Source organism: Notamacropus eugenii, chromosome 3 (genome assembly GCF_028372415.1).
Source record: "Notamacropus eugenii isolate mMacEug1 chromosome 3, mMacEug1.pri_v2, whole genome shotgun sequence".
Classification (NCBI taxonomy): domain Eukaryota; kingdom Metazoa; phylum Chordata; class Mammalia; order Diprotodontia; family Macropodidae; genus Notamacropus; species Notamacropus eugenii.
In genome coordinates, this window is record NC_092874.1 from 412,629,665 (window position 1) to 412,648,953 (window position 19,289).

General features: G+C 35.6%; 1 protein-coding gene across 6 annotated transcripts in view; it reads right to left on the minus strand.

The window, feature by feature from the left end:
* Positions 1 to 19,289, minus strand: part of ZPBP (zona pellucida binding protein) — a 127,642-nt gene that overhangs the window by 81,538 nt on the left and 26,815 nt on the right. For 5 of the 6 annotated variants that reach the window (XM_072598137.1, XM_072598133.1, XM_072598134.1 and 2 more), the window contains 2 exons: positions 9,397 to 9,546; positions 2,899 to 3,117 (listed from right to left, as the gene is read on the minus strand). In XM_072598137.1, the coding sequence (XP_072454238.1) occupies positions 2,899 to 3,117; positions 9,397 to 9,546 (369 nt within the window). The remainder of the gene's footprint in view (positions 1 to 2,898; positions 3,118 to 9,396; positions 9,547 to 19,289) is intronic. The other variant, XM_072598135.1, reaches the window with a different exon arrangement.

The window sequence follows — 19,289 nt, forward strand, 5'->3', positions numbered from 1 at the left end:
TAAAGGGCCATAAAACAGATCAAAAATTAACTGGAAACTAAATAATCTAATCCTAAAGAATGAGTGGGTCAGAGGCAGAACCACAATGAAGGAATAGAAGGACAGACCTACTCTACCTCGTCCCCCATAACCCATGAAATGACTCTCAAAAAATGACTCTAAACAAATTCCGGAATAGCAGAAGCTACAAAACAGTAGAGTGAAACAGATTTCCAGCCCAAGATAGCCTAGAAGGCCAACAGGAAAGGTCTATCACACCAGACTCAAAGTGGAGCCCAGAGCAGCCGTGGCCACGTGGCAGGACAAGGACAGGACTGGAGCAGGCTTCAGGGCATGGATTCATGGGTAGTAGCTGCAGTTCCCAGATTTGTCAATCCATAAATAACAAAGACACATTCAAAGGTCAAATAAGCTGTTTCACCTGGGTGAGAGGAAAACATAGTCAATCCCCAGCCCTGGCCCCAGGTCACAGCAGTGTTCATTTTTGGAGCCCTCAGCCTAAACGCCCTGGGAGAATTGAGCAACTGATTGGGGTCTCAGTTCTGAGTGGCGGTCCTGGAGTGAGGAGGAGTGCTGGCACTGGTGTGGTGGAGCTGGTTGTGGCTGTGGAGAGGGAATCTTACTCAAAGTTCCAGGTCAGAAAAGAGTCCTTGTGGTTGCTCACAACCAGAATGCAGGCCAGGAAAGGAGTAAACTCCTTTTCCTTGATTGTCACTCCTTGGAGGAAGTGAAAACTTACAGGTCCCTAAAGTATGCCCTCCACTTGACAAAGGACTCAAAAGTCAAGTAACTGGCTGGGATGATGCTCAAAAAGGGGGTAAAAAAATAAGACTATAAAAAGGTTACTTTCTTGGTGAAAAGGTATTTTCTTCCATCCTTTCTGATGAGAAAGAACAAAGCATACTATCAGAGGAAGAAATTAAAGTCAGGGCTTCTACATCTAAAACCTCCAAAAAATATGCAATGGTCTCAAGCCATGGAAGAGCTCAAAAAGAATTTTGAAAATTAAGTAAGAGAAGTAGAGGAAAAATTGGGAAGAGAAATGAGAGCAATGCAAGAAAATTAAGAAGAGTGACTCAACAGCTTGCTAAAGGAGATGGAAAAAAATGCTGAAGAAAATTACACCTTTAAAAATAGACCTACCCAAATGGCAAAGGAGGTCCAAAAAGCCAATGAGGAGAAGAATGCTTAAAAATGCAGAACTGGCCAAATGGAAAAGGAGGCTCAAAAGTTCACTGAAGAAAATAATTCTTTAAATTTGGAATAGAGCAGATGGAAGGTAATGACTTTATGAGAAACCAAGAAATTACAAAACAAAACCAAAAGAATGAAAAAATAGAAGACAATGTGAAATATCTCATTGGAAAAACCAATAACCTGGAAAATAGAGCCAGGAAAAACAATTTTAAAATTATGGGACTACCTGAAAGCCATGATCAAAAAAAGAGCCTAGGCATCATTTTTCATGAAATTATCAAGGAAAACTGCCCTGATATTATGAAACAAGAGGGCAAAATAAATACTGAAAGAATTCACTGATCACCTCCTGAAAGAGATAAAAAAAAAACAAAACAAAACTCCTAGGAACATTGTAGCCAAATTACAGATGTCATATCTGATCTCAGACTTACTACCTATATGACTTTGGGCAAGTCACTTAACTTTATTTGCTTCAGTTTCCTCATCTGTAAAAGAACTGAAAAACAAAATACAAACCATTCTAGTATCTTTGCCAAGAAAACCTCAAATGGGGTCATGAAGATTCATACACAACTGAAAAATGACTCAAAAACTGTTAGTGCCTTCTCACGAAGCTTATCTTCAGTTTATCTGTACATGTCATATATGCATAGTTGTTTGCTTGTTGTTTCTTCACATCAATTGGGGGTTGAATTTTCAAAGCCCCTCACTACCTATTCAGTCTTCTTATGCTTTATTCCTCCCTCCCTTACCTCACTCCACAAACTCTACAATCTGATGACTATGGCTTCCTTAATGTGCGCATGACACTCCTCTTGCTGATTTCATGTTTTTTCAATGACTGTCCCTCATTTCTTCTTCAAAAAGTCTTTGCCAGGATCACTCAACATTAGTGCCTTCCCAAGAAGATTATCTTCAATTTATCTGTATGTCTTATTTATGCATAGTTGTTTGCTTGTTGTTTCTCCACATCAATTAGGGGGTTGAATTTAAGGGAAGAGGCTGTTTTTACCTTTTTTTTGTTATCTCTAAGACTTAGCACAGTTCCTGGTATAGATAAGAATTTGTTTGATTGGACATAACTTGTTGGTGACTTGAAGGCCCCCCTTCTTGCTCTAAATTTTTGATCCTGTGTAAATTGGGCTTTGAGGGTTGAAGAATGGGGACTAAGAGGAGATATATTGTATGCTGGAGAAAAGACTATCAAAGGAGTTGTCAGGGTTTGAGTAAGGGGGGGAAAGTCTAAGATTTGTCTTCCTTTCCCTCCATCTATTTCTTTTTCTACTATAAGCTGAAGTATTTCAAACCTTCTTTCCAACTCCAAATTGAAACTGAAATTATCTTTCATCAGCATAGTGCCTCAAATAAACCAAGTACTTAATAAATGTTTTTTGAATGGACTAAGTAGGACTTGAGGCCCAAGGGGAACTACACAAAGATTCTATCAGCCTAGAAGTGGAAGAGGAAAAAAAATGGGAGGGAAAACATGGAGGAAAAAAAGAGTTCCTGTGAATACTGGGTTATCTGGGTAGGAATGCCATCCCTGTGAGATTGTTTCCATATCACTAGTACTAAATCATAAAATGCAAATGCATTAAAATGTTACATTTTGCAACCTCCCAAATTTTTCATCTGTGAAACTAAGCCAATTGTTTCCTAAGCATATTAAGAATCTTTAAAAAGATGAACAATATCTACCTGAAAAGGTGAAGAACAACTCATTTTGTAAACCAGCTCTCTGCATCTTAACATGATGACATTCAGATTTCAGTAATTTCATTTCACAGGAAAGATCATCAACCAGTTTTCTCAAAATCTGTAGCATCTTCTTCTCAAATGAGACATTATAGATACTACCGCAGGGTGCAGAATGGTATCGAACTGAAAACTGGTAGGAAAAACTAGGATTTGAATAAGCTACAAGACAAATAAAACATAAGAAAATTCATTGGATAGATAAAAGTAAAATTAACATTTTTAGTAAATTATAGATTTTAATTAAATAGTTAAATTATCTAAGAATCATTCAAAAACAAAGACTCTGTTTACATATAAACTAAATTCTATGTACAAGATGTCACAAAGTCTTAGAATAGTTTACATGTAAATATAAGCATAAGTGCATCATATTATATGCATATTTCCATATATACTCAGTACGAAACTTAAGAATGGCACAGTCCCTATTGAGCCAGTACTACCACTAGTGGGTCTTTACTCACAAAGAAATCAAAGGAAAATGAAAAAGACCTATATATACAAAAATATTTATAACTTCTTTTTGTTGTGGCAAAGAATTGGAAATTGAGGGGATCCTCGTCAACTGGGAAGTGGCAGAACAAGTTGTGGCATATGTTTGGGGTGGAAAACTATTGTGTTTTAAGATAAGGGGAGCAGGATACTTTTAGAAAAACTTGGAAAATTTACATGAATTCATGCAAAGTGAAATGATCAGAACCAGATCATTCTATACAATATCAGCAGTATCATATGATGAACTGTGAATGACTTAGCTATTCTCAGAAATATAATGATCCAAGATAATTCTAATGACTTACAATTAAAATGCTATGCATCTCCAGAGAAAGAACCTGATGAATTCCGAATGTAGACTGAAGCATAATATTTTTTACTTTCATTATTACTCTTAGTTCTTTTGGCATGGGTTTCCTTTTGCAACATGGCTCATATAGAAACATTTTGCATGTGTCATCTATATCAAATTGCTGGCCCCCTCAAGGAGAGATGAAGGGAGGGAGGAAAAGAATGTGGAACTAATCTATTTTAAAAGCAGGTTAAATTTTTTTCACTTAATATAATTAAGAAAAAATAAAATTGCAATTAAAAGATTTTTAAAAGAATGGCACAGCCCATGAATAGTTCAAAGGAACACAGACTTGAATCTGGAAAGAACATTTAAGATCATCTAATTCAATACCTTCTAAAATAGATTAAATGATTTATGCTAATTCACAAAGATAGCATATGTATATATCCCCCATGCCTGGAATTCTTTCCCTCTTCATCTCTATCTACTCACCTCCCTGGTTTCCTTCAAGTCCCAGCTAAAATCTTACCCTATACAACAAAACCTTCCCAATCCATTCCCTCTTTAATCATCATCAATTTATCCTTTATATATCTGGTTTGTACAAAATTATGAGCACAGTTTCTCCCATATTCATTGATGACCTCCTTGAGAGCAGGGACTTTTCATGACCTTTCATTGTATCCCAAGCACTTAGCACAGTGTACATAATAAGTATTTGCTGACTGGCATGATAGAGCAAGTATTTGAACCCAGATCCTCTAATTCTAAATTTATCATTCTTTCCATACTGTGAGGACATTGTGGGATTAATTCATAAGATATCAAAATTAGAGGAAGAAAAAATCAATGGCATGGAAAAAAGTCATAAGATCAAAAATCTAATCATAGAAGCATAACTAAAGCTTGTCACCATGACAATGTGAAGCAATAATTCAAAAATGACAAAGGCTTCCAAGTTTTCTGACTGTAGCAATGGAAGAAAAAGATACAGTAACTCTCAGCATTCATAAACATGTTTGGAAATGTTATGAAGGTAACTCAATATACCAACTATTAAATATGAAAAAACCAAGTATTTTTGAGGAGACAGTATTTTTGATGGGTTGCAAAAGACAACTCACTGGAAATCCAAACTACAACAAAGTTTCAAAGAGAATTTTTAAAAGGTGTTGTATTCAAGTCTAAGAGAAAAAAATCAGGGTTAGACTGTACTCAAATAGATCTGTGGACTCTTCAATCATTCTAAGATGGAAAGCACAACCAATTCCTATTTGCCATCTGGGATCCTGTATAATTTTTATCTATGTCCTCCCAAAAGTTTGCAACCTAATCTGCTAGAGATCTTCCTTGCTTTCTTCTAATATCAGAATGATATTGAAGAGAGTACTTAGACTGTCCACCTGTCATTCCTTGTCCTCCCCATGGGAAAGGGTCACTTTCCCTTTTGTTCCACAGTCTCCCTGACATCTTTTTCTCCTCGTCTTATTCAGAGTTTTTCGTAAGTTATATGTTGCGTCTTGCTTATACCCACCATGCTCCTACCCAATGAATTCCATATGATTCAAAACTTCTCTATTTGCTGTAACCAGTGGTTCCATATATGGATGGTGTGGTGGCAGCTGATGGAGCACCTGTATTTTCTTGGTGTTAATTGTTAGGACAAAATTAGTATACAAGCAGCAGAGAATTGATCCATACTTTGCTGCATCTCAGCTTCAGAGGCCACATTAAGAGCACAGTCATCAGCAAACAGAAAATCATGCACTAACACTCCCTCTACTTTGGTCTTGGCTTTTAGCCTTTTCAAGACAAAGAATTTACCATCAGTGTGGTAGCTGACCTTGATGCAGTGTTCATCCTCATTGAAAGCATTAGACAACATGGCTTAAAACATCATGCTAAAAAACATGAGAGCAAGCATACACTTGCAAATCACACTCCACTGGTGACTGGGAAGGCATTGTCCATTATCTAGAACCCAGGCCAGCATGCCATCATGAAATTGATGTGCACTGCTTGTGAGCTTCTCCAGCAAAACAAATTTTGACATAATTTTCCATAAGCCCTCATGACTAACAGTATCACAAGCCTTGATGAGATCTATAAACATTGTGTACAGACCTCTGTTCTGCTCTTGGCATTTCTCCTAGAGCTCTTGGGCAGCAAACACTATACCAACTATTCCTTGGTCTTTTCTGAGGCCATCCTGGCTGTCAGGTAGATGGCCATTTTTCAGGTAAAGGATTAGCCTATTAAGGAGGACTCTGGCAAGAATCTTGCCAGCAATGACTAAGAGAAAGACACTCCCACCCTTCCATGATTGTCATAGGACATGCTACTTCTTTTGAATCCTGTGAGTAAGTTCACTTATCTTGGTAGTGTACTTTCCAGGGATGTACACATTGATAATGAGGCTGAAGCACCCAATGCCAGAGCTGGTTCAGTGTTTGGGAGGTTCCAAAGGAAAATACGGGAAAGAAGAGGTATTAGAGTGACAACCAAACTGAAGGTCTACAGAGCCATTGTGCTGACCTCATTGTTGTATGCCTGTGAAACCTAGACAGTCTACCAGCGCCATGCCAGGAAATTGCATCACTTCCATTTGAATTGTCTTAGGAAGATTCTAAAGATCACCTGGAAGAATAAGGTACCAGACACTGAGGTTCTTACTTGAACCAAACTTCCAAGCATTCAAACTGTGCTTCAAACTGTCCAATTCCAATGGACTGGCCATGCTGTTTGAATGCAAAATGTAAACTTGCCAAAAAGACTATTTTTTGGAGAACTCACACAGGACAAGCGCTCACATGGTGGCCAGAAGAAGCAACACAAGGTATTGCTTAAGAACTTTGGAACTGACTGTGTTACATGGGAGACACTGGCATAGGACCACCCAGTATGGTGTGCCCAAATATGAGAAGGTGCTGTACTCTATGAGCAAAGCAGAATTGAAACAACTCAAAGGAAATGCAGGATGCGCAAATGTGGAGTATCCACCCCAAATGTTTACACAGACTATTTGTGCCCTATCTGTGGTAGAGCATTCCAAGCTTGTATTAATCTAGTCAGCCACAGTCGGACAAACTGAAACTTGACTCTAACATAGTGATGTCATGTTAGTCCTCTTTGAGAATGAAGGACAACAACCAACTACATGATGGTCATTTTCAATTCTTCAGAAATGACTGTCCCATGTCTCATACCCACACACAAAATTGGAAGATTGGTATTAAAAAAATGAGTTTTTGTTTCCAGGAAACTTTGGCATCATTCAGGGAGCTTCGAAATCTCCTGAAGACAATTCAATACTCTCTTATTCTCCTGTTTAATTCTGAGACGAATTCTGTGTCCATTTGCATTCTGTGTCCCAGATATTTATCTACATATATACATACATAAATAGACACACAGAAATGTATATGTGAGTATACACACACTGATGGTAAATCTCTGTGGGTTAAACTGCATGTTGAAATCTGAGAAACACACATTCTTCATCGATCTAACCATTCCTATGTACATGATCAGGTCAAATTCTTTAAGTATTTATATATCTCTTCCAGGAGGCTCTGTGGTGTTCCAAGGTTTAATACACTCAACCCAATGTCATAAGCAAACAGGAGAATGGAGAGGACCTCAACATCCATACATAATGCTGGATCTTCTCCAAGGCAGTAGGAACATATCTGATAAGATATATCTATTTTATGGTCGACACGATGTTTATTTTCAGAGAGTTACTGAACAAGGTTATTTCTCTTGCTATGGCTTTCAAGGAAACTTGAATGAAGACCCTTTGTTGGAATAAAGTCTTTAAGTTGTTTTTTTGCTCTATAGGACTAATTTTTTTTCATAATTCACACACAAGCACAGTGGAGTTTTCTAGTCTCTAAACAATCCAATTTCAAAATGATAACAATGTAATGCATTATTGATGGAACTGTAAATCAGAACAAATATTTTGGAAAGCAATTTGAAATTAAGAAAATAAAGTAGTCAACAAATGCCACTACTAGGCTTATATCCCAAGTAAGTCATTGAAAAAAATAAAGTCCCCATATATACCAAAATATTTATAGCAGCATGTTTGTGATAGTAAAGAATCAGAAATAAAATAGATGTCCATCAACTGGAGAATGGCTAAACAAATAGAGTTACACATATGTAATGGAATGTTACTGTGATGCTATAAGAAATAACAAATATAACAAAAAGAGAGAAGAATGGAAATATTCACACAAACAAATCAAAGTGAAGAAAGCAAAGCCAAGAAAATAATATACACAATGACTACAACATTGTTAATGGAAAAATGAAAAAAAGTAAAGTCAGATTTTCTTGTGATTAACTTTTTCTCTTCCTTTTCAGTTTTTTGTATTTAAAAACACCATTAAAAGTAAAACTGAAAAATTACAAAGAATAAACATGTTTTCAAGGAAAAAATATGAGAAGACAATCGCCACTCTACTCTGCAGAGGTGGGAGGTCCATGAGTGTAGTAAAATGCACATACATATTCAGACTTTTTTGATTTATTGACCAATTTTGCTAAAAACAAGTCTCCTTTTCTTTAAAATATTATTTGTTATATGAGATGATTCTCTGAGACACAGGAGGGGAAGAAACTGGAAGGAAGTTTCAGTCATGAAAATCCAAATATATCACTGAAGTGTTATGTTTAAAAGGCATGTTATACTGAAGAATGGCATCCTGCCTATATCTTCTAACACCCTCATAAAGATCCTGTATATGTGGGAATGTAGGTCTATTAAATACATATCAGCCTGATATGTCAAAATATAATACAATTTACTTTTTGTGATGTTATTTCATGGTTGCCATATTCAGCACCTACTTTTTTCCTCTCAAATATTCATAATATAGAGTCATGAGGTTTTAATATGGAGATGTTTTGTATCTTGTACATGTCCAACCTGTATCAAACTGCGAGAGGGAAGGAGGAAGGGAGGAAGAGAATTTTGAACTCACAATTTTTAAAAAAGGAATGTTAAAAATTGTTTTTATATGCAATTGGGGAAAATATTTTGTAAAATAAAGCATTTAAAAAATTTTAAAAGGCATCTTAATATACTTAATATACTCAAATTGTACAGCAAGTGTCTACAAAGAAAAAAGAAACACTCTCATGATGTACATGTAAAGAGTACAGGTCATAGAACTACTTTCTAAAAAGTATATTGTCAAACTGAATTCCACTAAGCAATGTTGTGTGGAAATAGATTCTTGGCATTGGAAACTTAAATCTTAATTGCATTTTAAGCAGAATGGATCTTGAAAATTAGATCTTCACATTCATCATTCTTACTTCAACTGTCCAGTGAAGCCCTGAGGAAATCTCAATGTACAGGGATTACTACACAAAGAATCTATGTCTCACTAAGCATTTTATCCAAATTCACTCTATATAACAATCCAATTGCTGAGCAAATGTTATTTAATTGATGTAATTTCTTATTATTCAGTATTATGCTTTCCATTTGTTTAATTTTAGTATTGCTATTAGTGGAACCTAGAAAGGAGGATATTGTGATTGGGTGTGCAAGAGCATTAGATTCCTTTACAAAATTTTAAAGAAATTAAACATTTCAAAGGAAAAAGAATTGAAGGCAGAAATGTTCTTCTTACCATATACAACATATTTTAGTTGGAGAGTTTTTTCCAGTTCTTCTGCTGTACGTTTATATGAAAGGGAACAAGTATAAATTCCGCTCATCTCTTCAGTGAAGTTATGAAATATAAGACTTCCTGATTCTGTTACTTTTACAGAAGAATTTTCTAATAAAGAAATAAAATATAGTTCTTAACCACTGAATTTTAATCTAATTTCTTAGGATAACTTACCAAAATAATATTCCAACCAAATCAAAACTCTCAACATTCAACTGCAAAGATTCTAACATTGTTGTAGATATCAGAAGGTAAAAGAAGGGGAGGGATTAATTATGAGGTCTGCCAGCTAAGGGGATCTTGCTTTCAGGAAAAGCTGTCACAGTATAAATAAATTAGTCAAGCAGCTCGATGGGTTACATGGATAAAGACCAATTAATGATTAAGTATTTATTTGGTTCCTATGATGTGCTAAGAAAATTAAAGACATAATGCCTCTCCTAAGGGAATTTATATCCTATTTGGAATGAAAATATATATATATGAACATTTAAAAGTTAATGAATAATGTAGAGAGTCAAATGTCAAGTTCAAAAGAAACATCTTCCACACTACTAGGGTGTATAACACTAGAATGGTTGCCTCAAGAGATAGAAACTCTTGACACTGCAGATATTAGATGCTAGATGAGACAGGATTGCTATAACAAAGATTCCTATACTTTGTGGGAGCATAGGTTGAATAACCTATAAAACTCCTTCCATATCTATATAATTACTGTTTAGAATATCAATATCGAAGTCAGTAATACTGCTTAAGATAACCATTTTTCTTAGATAATGAAATGTTTAGCTATCAATTCAATATACCACACCCATAAAAATTAACTGTTAGAATTCACCTCAGATGGTACTTGGAAAAATTTCCTGATTCTCATTTTAAAATGATGTGTTTAATGTTTTTAATAATGAACTCTAAGAAAAGTATCAAAGCATAGGAGGTAAAAAGTAAAACTCAAAGTCAAGAAGACATGGGTTCCAGTACCACCTCTGATATACTAGCTTTTGGATCATGAAATCACTGAATCTCTCAAAGTTGCAAGAAACTCCTAAAGACTATAAGCTACATATCAATTATAAATCTTCAATAGTATGAGTTTCCTAAGTGAGAATACCCTATATCAGTGAAATCACTGAGGGATGGGGGCGGAGCCAAGATGTCAGAATATAAAGATGCACATATACTAGTTCTGTCCCCACAGCCCATAAAATACTTGTAAAGAAAGACTCTCAACAAATTCTAGAGCAACAGAAGCCACAGAACAATGGAGTGGAGGAGATTTCCAGACCAGGGTGACCTGAAAGGCCAACAGGAAAAGTCTGTCACACCAAACACAGAACACAGCCCAGTCCAGCCTTGGCTGCACAGCATGGCACCAGGAAGAGGACCCCAGCAGGCCTTGGGAGCAGAATCTCTCGACCCACAGGCACCAAAGGTCATGAGAGGGTTTTTTTATTTGGTCAAGTAGGGAGCAGAGTCTCCCCATAGCTCCAGTCTCAGGAGGCAGCCACAGAAGCCACATCAGGCTGCAGCAGCTCCCACAGCTGCCTGCATCCATTGTTGGATTGTAAAGCCCCTGGGGGAACTGAGCAGCTGAACATTACCTCAGCCCTGTGTGGTGGTCCTGCCCCTACCTAATGCTCCTGGGGTAATTGAGCAGCTGATCTTTATCTCACAATGAATGGTGACCCTGCCCCCGCTTAAAGTCCCTGGGAGAATTGAACTACTTATCTGAATCTCAGCCTCCAGTGCTGGCTTGGCAGAACTGAAGGCCAGGTGCTTGTGGACAGGAAACTCTACTACTCACAGATTCTGGGCACAAAAGTTTCTTGTTGCTCTCAGACCAGTGTACAGGTTTGACTATGCCACCTTGGAGGAACTGAGATCCCCAGAGTATACTGTACTCTTGACAAAGGACCCAAAAGTCAAGCAACTGGTCAAGAAAATGCCCAAAAAAGGGGAAAAAATAAGACAACAGAAGGTTACTTTCTTCATGAACCTATATCTTCTCCCATCTTTTCAGATGAGGAAGAATAATATTTACCATCAGGGAAAGACATAAAAGTCAAGGCTTCTGTATCCCAAACATCCAAAGTAAATATTTAGTGGTCTCAGGCCATGGAAGAACTCAAAAAGGATTTTGAAAATCAAGTAAGAGAGGTAGAGAAAAAATTGAGAAGAGAAATGAGAGAGATGCAAGAAAATCATGAAAAGTGAGTCAACAACTTGCTAAAGGAGACCCAAAAAATGCTGAAGAAAATAACACCTTTAAAAATAGGCTAACTCAATTGGCAAAAGAAGATCAAAAAGCCATTGAGGAGAAGAATGCTTTCAAAAGCAGAATTAGCCAAATGGAAAAGGAGGTTCAAAAGCTCACTGAAGAAAATAGCTCTTTCAAAATTACAATGGAACAGATGGAGGCTAGTGACTTTATGAGAAACCAAGAAATCACAAAACAAAACCACAAGAATGAAAAAATGGAAGATAATGTGAAATATCTCATTGGAAAAACAACTGACCTGGAAAATAGATTCAGGAGAGACAATTGAAAAATTATGGGACTATCTGAAAGCCATGATCAAAAAAAGAGCCTAGACATCATTTTTCATGAAATTATCAAGGAAAACTGCCCTGAGATTCTAGAACCAGAGGGCAAAATAAGTATTCAAGGAATCCACAGATCACAGCCTGAAAGAGATCCAAAAAGAGAAACTCCTAGGAATATTGTAGCCAAATTCCAGAGTTCCCAGGTCAAGGAGAAAATATTGCAAGCAGCTAGAAAGAAACAATTTAAGGATTGTGGAAATACTATCAGGATAACACAAGATCTAGCAGCTTCTCCATTAAGGGATCAAAAGGCATGGACTATGATATTCCAGAAGTCAAAGGAATTAGGACTAAAATCAAGAATCACCTACCCAGCAAAACTGAGTATAAAACTTCAGGGGTAAAATGGCATTCAATGAAATAGAGGACTTTCAAGCATTCTTGATGAAAAGACCAGAGCTGAAAAGAAAATTTGACTTTCAAACACAAGAATCAAGAGAAGCATGAAAAGGTAAACAGCAAAGAGAAATCATAAGGGATTTACTAAAGTTGAACTGTTTACATTCCTACATGGAAAGACAATATTTGTAACTCTTGAAACTTTTTTTCAGCATCTGCGTAGTTGGTCAGATTATACATACACAGAGAGATAGAGAGAGAGACAGACAGACAGACAGACAGATGGAGACAGACAGAGAGAGAGAGACAGAGAGAAACAGAGAGAGCACACAGGGTGAATTGAATAGGAAAGGATCATATCTAAAATAACAAAATTATGTGGCAAGAGAGGAATATATTGGGAGGTGAAAGGGAGAAATGGAATGGGGCAAATTATCTCTCATAAAATCAGCAAGAAAAAGACTTTTCAATGGAGGGAAAAAGTGGGGAGGTAAGAGGGAAAATGTGAAGCTTACTCTCATCATATCTGACTCAAGGAAGCAATAAAATACACACTCATTTTGGTATGAAAAACTATCTTACAATATAGGAAAATAGGGGAGAAGGGGATAAGCAGGGTGGGGGGGATGATGGAAGGGAGGGCAATGGGAGGAGGGAGCAATTAGAAGTCAACACTCTTGGGGAGGGACAAGGTCAAAAGAGAGAATAGAAAAATGGAGGGCAGGATAGGATGGAGGGAAATATAGTTAGTCTTACACAACATGACTATTATGCAAGTCATTTGCAAAACTATACATATATAGCCTATATTGAATTGCTTGCTTTCCCAATGGGGATGGGTGGAGAGGGAAGAAGGAAGAGAAGTTGGAACTCAAAGTTTTAGGAACAACTGTTGAGTATTGTTCTTGTATAAAACTGGGAAATAAGAAATACAGGTAATGGGGTATAGAAATTTATCTTGTCCTACAGGGCAAAAGAGAAGATGGGGATAAGGGAAGGGAGGGATGTTAGAAGAGAGGGCAGATTGGTGGTAGGGGTAATTAGAATGCTTGGCGTTTTGGGGTGGGGGAAGATGGGAAGAAAATTTGGAACTCAAAATTTTGTGGAAATGAATGTTGAAATGAATGTTGAAAACTTAAAATAAAGTAATTAATTATTTTTTAAAAAAACAAAGAAATCACTGAGGGAACCTAGGGGAGGAAAATTAAAAGTCTTTTGGAATCAAAATAGGATAGATGATATGTCTTCAGCACATAAATACAACTCTCTCATGGCTGAAGCCTAACTTAAGGGAAACTTTCAGTAAACAGAAAACATTAGCAACTTAAAAGAATTTCTGAACATAGGTGCACCAAGAATTTTTATTGTAGTGGAAGAAGATGAACAGGAAGACATTTTTCTGCTGGACTCTGGACTAGTTAAGTTGACCATGGGCCATGACCATAAAGAGTAAAACTGCTTAAACGTGTCCAATTTTGCTGTTTTACATTTATGTCTATATTCTAACATTATTTTAGAAACCTCTCTTTAAATAATGTAATGCTTCTGTCCAAAGTTTCTTTAGGGTAGTTCAATACTCCAAATTATTAGGGCTTTGGGTGAACTTTTAAACATTACTTTTCTTACCAGAAAAATATTTTTTTAACTTAGTTGAAAGATTAGGAGAAAATCCGGTGCAGAAGCCAAAGTAAGCTCTATTCATTTCAAGTAACACAGCAAAGTTTATCACTTGTTAATGATTCTGAAATCAATGGTTTCAGTTATAAATGTGTTAAATATTGCATATAGAATGAATTTAATTACTTAGAACTTTCAAGTGAAAACTAAATTGGGATTGCTAGTCAAACTACTTTCTTACTGATTTACAAGCTGATTATTGAGGTAGCTTTGAGATCTATCATATACAAAAGGCTATACTAAATGTAGGATATATCTACTATCTGCTTATCCCTTAGTCACTTTTGCTACATCTAGTGTTGGAATAAAATTTCAAAAAAAAACTAAACATTTTGTATTTACTATCAAGTAATAGTAAATAAAGGAATTCTATACCAATATGAAACATCTGGTGAGTGGAAGAAACAAAGAGAGGACTGCATATTGGGAATTTGTAAAAATAAGAATTTCAGAATCAGGGTTAGGACCAAAAGATCCTAAAAACTGTACCAGTAGAAGAATTATGTTCAAATACTATCTAGTTTGGGAAATAAGACATATGTAACCGTTCTCTATTCCAAATGTTGCTATATAATTCATTTAATGATGAATTGAATCTATTTAACACCTTTACAATCTTTATTAGTGACTGTTTCTGCTCAATCAGAGCCCCACATATGAAGCAGTCCAGGATGGCAGGAGCATTTTCACAAATTAGTATTTTAAAATCTCTTAGGCTCATATATACATAAATGTTTCTTTAACATCTTCCTCTATCATCACTGAGATTAAAGGAGTCTGATTAACCTATACTACTTCTTCCACAAAGGGCATCTAGGTGATGCAGTGAATAGAATACTAGGCCTGGAGTCAGGAAGACTCATTTTCCTGAGTTCAAATCTGGCCTTAGACACTTACTATGTGAACCTTGGCAAGTCACTTAACCTTGTTTGCCTTAATTTCCTCATCTATAAAATGACCTGGAGAAAGAAAAGTAAGCTACTCCAGTATCTTTTCCAAGAAAGCCCCAAATGAGGTGACTGAAACAACAGAACAGCAACCCCTTTTACAAGTTCAAATTTTTAAAAATTTCTTAAAACATAATATATAACAGTGCTGTTGATTGGGTCCTACCAGTAGTCAGTGCCCTAAGGTAGGTGGCTTCCTACACAAACAAACAGAAGCATGGGCCCTGAGTTGAAGAAAAAGGGAATGTATCACCAACAACCAATTCAAAACCCAATATGCCCAAAACTCAACATGCAACCCAGTATGTCCAAAACAGAACTCATTTTTCCCCCAAAACAACCTACCCCTCTTCTGAACTTCCCTAGATCAGGTAGTAGGACTTTCAATTTGCTAGAAAAAAAATGGTAGAATGTATTATTTTTTTCAATTTTTGCAAATAATCTCTATACTGTAGGTATTGCTTTTTTTTGTAACATTTGACAGCATTCATCCATAAATGGTTAAACTACATTGTTCTCCCAGTGATCCCTTTTCTTATTTACTGTACAGATTGTTCAATTTCACCTTCAGAGATCTGGTTACTCCCTTTTTTATGCTATTAATTTGGTTATTTTATATTTTTGTAGGTAGTCCTACATTTAAAATAATTATGCATTTTGCTCACATTTGATTTTGTGTAGTAGGCTCAGATAACTATTTTTACTTTTTTCTATTTGCTATGATTTCTCCTTGTTAGTTTTTTCTTATTAATTTGACATCATCCACTCTTCTTTTAATCAGATTTCCTGAAGTTTAATATATTGTTAGTCTTTTGAAAGAGCCAACTTCATTTTGTTTCTCATTTCTATAGACTTTGTTCTCCATTATACCTATTTCTCCTCCAGTTTTCAAGTTACCCTTTTGTCCTTACTTTGAATGTGTTGATTATCTTATTTTAATTGTATATTCAGTTCATTAACTTTTTTTATACTTTGGTAATTTTTGAGAAATCATACAATTGCTTTAGCTGCATCCCATAAATTTTATAATGCCATTTCACAATTTTTCTAGTTGATGTAAATGTCCTTTCTATACTTGGTTTTTTTTTTTAACACATCCATTACTCAGGATGCCCTCAAATCTCCATTTCTAAAATTGTTTTTTTGCTCATATTCTCTGGTTCATCATATTAAAATCTATGAAGAATATGTTTAGTATTTCTATTTTTATTTGTAAATGTTCTATGTGGTACAATAAGACATGTATGTGCTTTACTTTTCACATTTCTTAGAGATCCTAAGTCCTTCAGATCTAATCGCTCCAAAATTTGCCAAATCTTATATTTCCTTTTTTATCTCTCTTAGACTCATCCATCTAAAAGAGAGAAATATTACAATTCCTATAACTATATACTTATTTTTATAATCTGAGTTTGCAATTCAATTAACATTTCCTATCTAACTTTGGTCACCAAAATTAGTCAATTTATTCAATAATACAATATGGTTTCCTTGCATATACGTCTGGATATTGTCATTCAAAATTCTGTTTTGCATGATACTATCAAATCAAATTAGGATCTTTTGCTGTTTTTGTTTTACTAAAAGTGCCTCTGATTGAATAATGTGATTAAAGAAGATCTTTCCCACCCATTGATGGGCCGACTCATTGTGGGAAGCTTGATTAGGGGAGTTGCTTTGCTGGAGGGTCCCAAGTATCTTTTTGTTTTTTCTACTGAGGTATCTGGGTCAGAGGGTTATGCCCTCTGGTTCTAAAAATTACATAAATGCTATAAAGTATTATAATACTATATTTATACTATACTATACTATACTATACTAATTATACTATAAAGTAGTATAATACTAGAAAGCATATAAATACAAAGTAAAGGTTTTACTTTGGGGCTTAGTTTTTGTAAGAAGGATTGAGTACCAGACGAGGACTCTGGGAAGCCACTTTAAGGAGACCCCTGGCTTTGAAAAGCCAGATATGCATGTTTCCCTCTCTGGTAATTATGGTTAGACAGCTGGACTGTCTGTTGAATTATGGTCAGGCAGAGGAAACTACGTCTGTTGATTTTGGGACTTACTGACTGGAATTGTTTGTTTGGTCAGATGAGGACTCTGGGAAGCCACAAAAGGAGCCCCTGGCTTTGAAAACCCAGATGTTGGTGCTTCCCTCTCTGGTAACTATGGTTAGACAGTTCAACCTGTCTGTTGAATTCAGGCAGAGGAAGTCATGTCGTTGATTTTTAATTTCTTTGTATTTTCTTTGAAGTTCTGGGTACTGACTCCCCTGAACTAGGTGAATAATATACGTGCTTGGTTAAAGAAATGATACATGCACTTGATTAAAGGGATTGCTAATCCCTCAAAAGTTGCCTTTCCTTTTACAAATGCAGATCTAAAAACCTGTGATAGCAGCCCCCCATGGGGGTGCTTACTGTTACATACTACTAAAGCTTTTTTGGAATTGCCTGATGCAAACTAAATTTTGTTTCAGTATTCTTATATTTCTACTTAAAGGTATAAAAGCTTTCAAATGAACTAAGGCTTTTGGGACACCTTGTGTTTCTGGTGTGTAGCATATTGTTGGTTTTTGGTTTTTTTTTTTTTAATCCACTCTGCATTTTAGATTGCTTGATGCTTTCCCATTTAAAGATATATGTATATATATATATATATATATATATATATATATATATATATATATATATATATATATATATATATATATATATATATATATATGTAATTGTTAAGATTGTATTTTTTCTTCACTTTTTATTTTTCTATCAATTTTGAACCATTTTTTCTTCCCTTCCCATACAAACACATACACACTTTGGGAATATTCTTTAATGACACCTTTCAGAGACCTTCTTTCTAATTCCCTCCATACTAGACCCTCCTAGCCACTACTATTATCCCAGTCTCCCACAACCTCTAATCAGGCTGAGAGACTAAAATAATCATTCTAATTTCACAATTCATCTATGGGCCTGGTAGAGGAGAATGGCCTACCCCCTCTTCCATTTACTTCCCTTCCCTCATTTATCTAACATCTCAATCTGATAGTCACTGCTCTAAAATATTCTGATTCACTTATAGTGAGTCAAGGGATTTAGTCCAGACATTATTCTACTCTTTCTCTTTTCTTTTTCCAGATTCTTTAAAAGCTTGTATCTATAGAATTTTAGATTTTCATAGTGCTTTGATTCCTCTGTTCTTTCGTTCCAGCAAAAATTAATTCCTTAAACTACCACCACCACTACCATCACAACAACAACACTACAATATAGGCATACTTTGTTTGTTTTATTCCACTTCACTTTATTGTGCTTAGCAGATAATGCCTTTTTTTTTTTTTTTTTTTTACAATTTTAAAAATTGTGGCAACCCTGCATTGAGCAAGTCTAATGGGGCCATTTTACCAATAGCATGTGCTCACATGATATCTCTGTGTCACATTTTGGTAATTCTCACAATATTTAAAAGTTTCCATCATTACTATATTTCTCATGGTAATCTGTGATCAGTGATCTTTGATGTTACTATTATAACTATTTTGAGGCGCCACAAACTGTGTCCATATATAAGATGGCAAACTTAACTGATAAATGTGTGTTCTGACAATGTGTCCTGATCCGCTCTTCCTGTCTCTGCCTCTCTTCTTGGGGCTCCCCATTCTTGGAGGCACAATATTGAAATTAAGCCAATTAATAACCCTAGAACTACCTCTAAGTGTTCAAGTGAAAGAGTCAATCAATGTGGTAAACTTCATTGTTGCCTTATTACAATTGCCACAGCTACCCCAACCTTCAGCAACCACTATCCAGATCAGACAGTAGTTATCAACATCAAGGCAAGACCCTCCACCAGAAAAAACGATTATGACTCACTGAAGGCTCAGATGATAGCATGTTTTCCCAATAAAGCATTTTATATTAAGGGATGTAATATTACAGTACACAACAGACTACAGTATAGGGTAAACATAATTTTTATATGCACTGGTAAATCAAAAAAATTTGTGTGACACACTTTATTGTGATATTCGCTTTATTGTGGTGGTCTGGAACTGAACCTATAATATCTCTGAGTTATGCTTGTTACAAAATGAGAAGTTTTTTCAATAGCAAATCTTTTTGTGGAGAATCAAATTTGTTTTCTTGTGATTCTGTTGTTCAGGGCTGCAAGGCAAATAATTTGTTTACCTTTGGCTAGAATTTTGTTTTCTTTTTTGGCAGGAATGTCTCAAATGCTGCTTTGACTGAAAAGTTCATCATTTTTCATTGT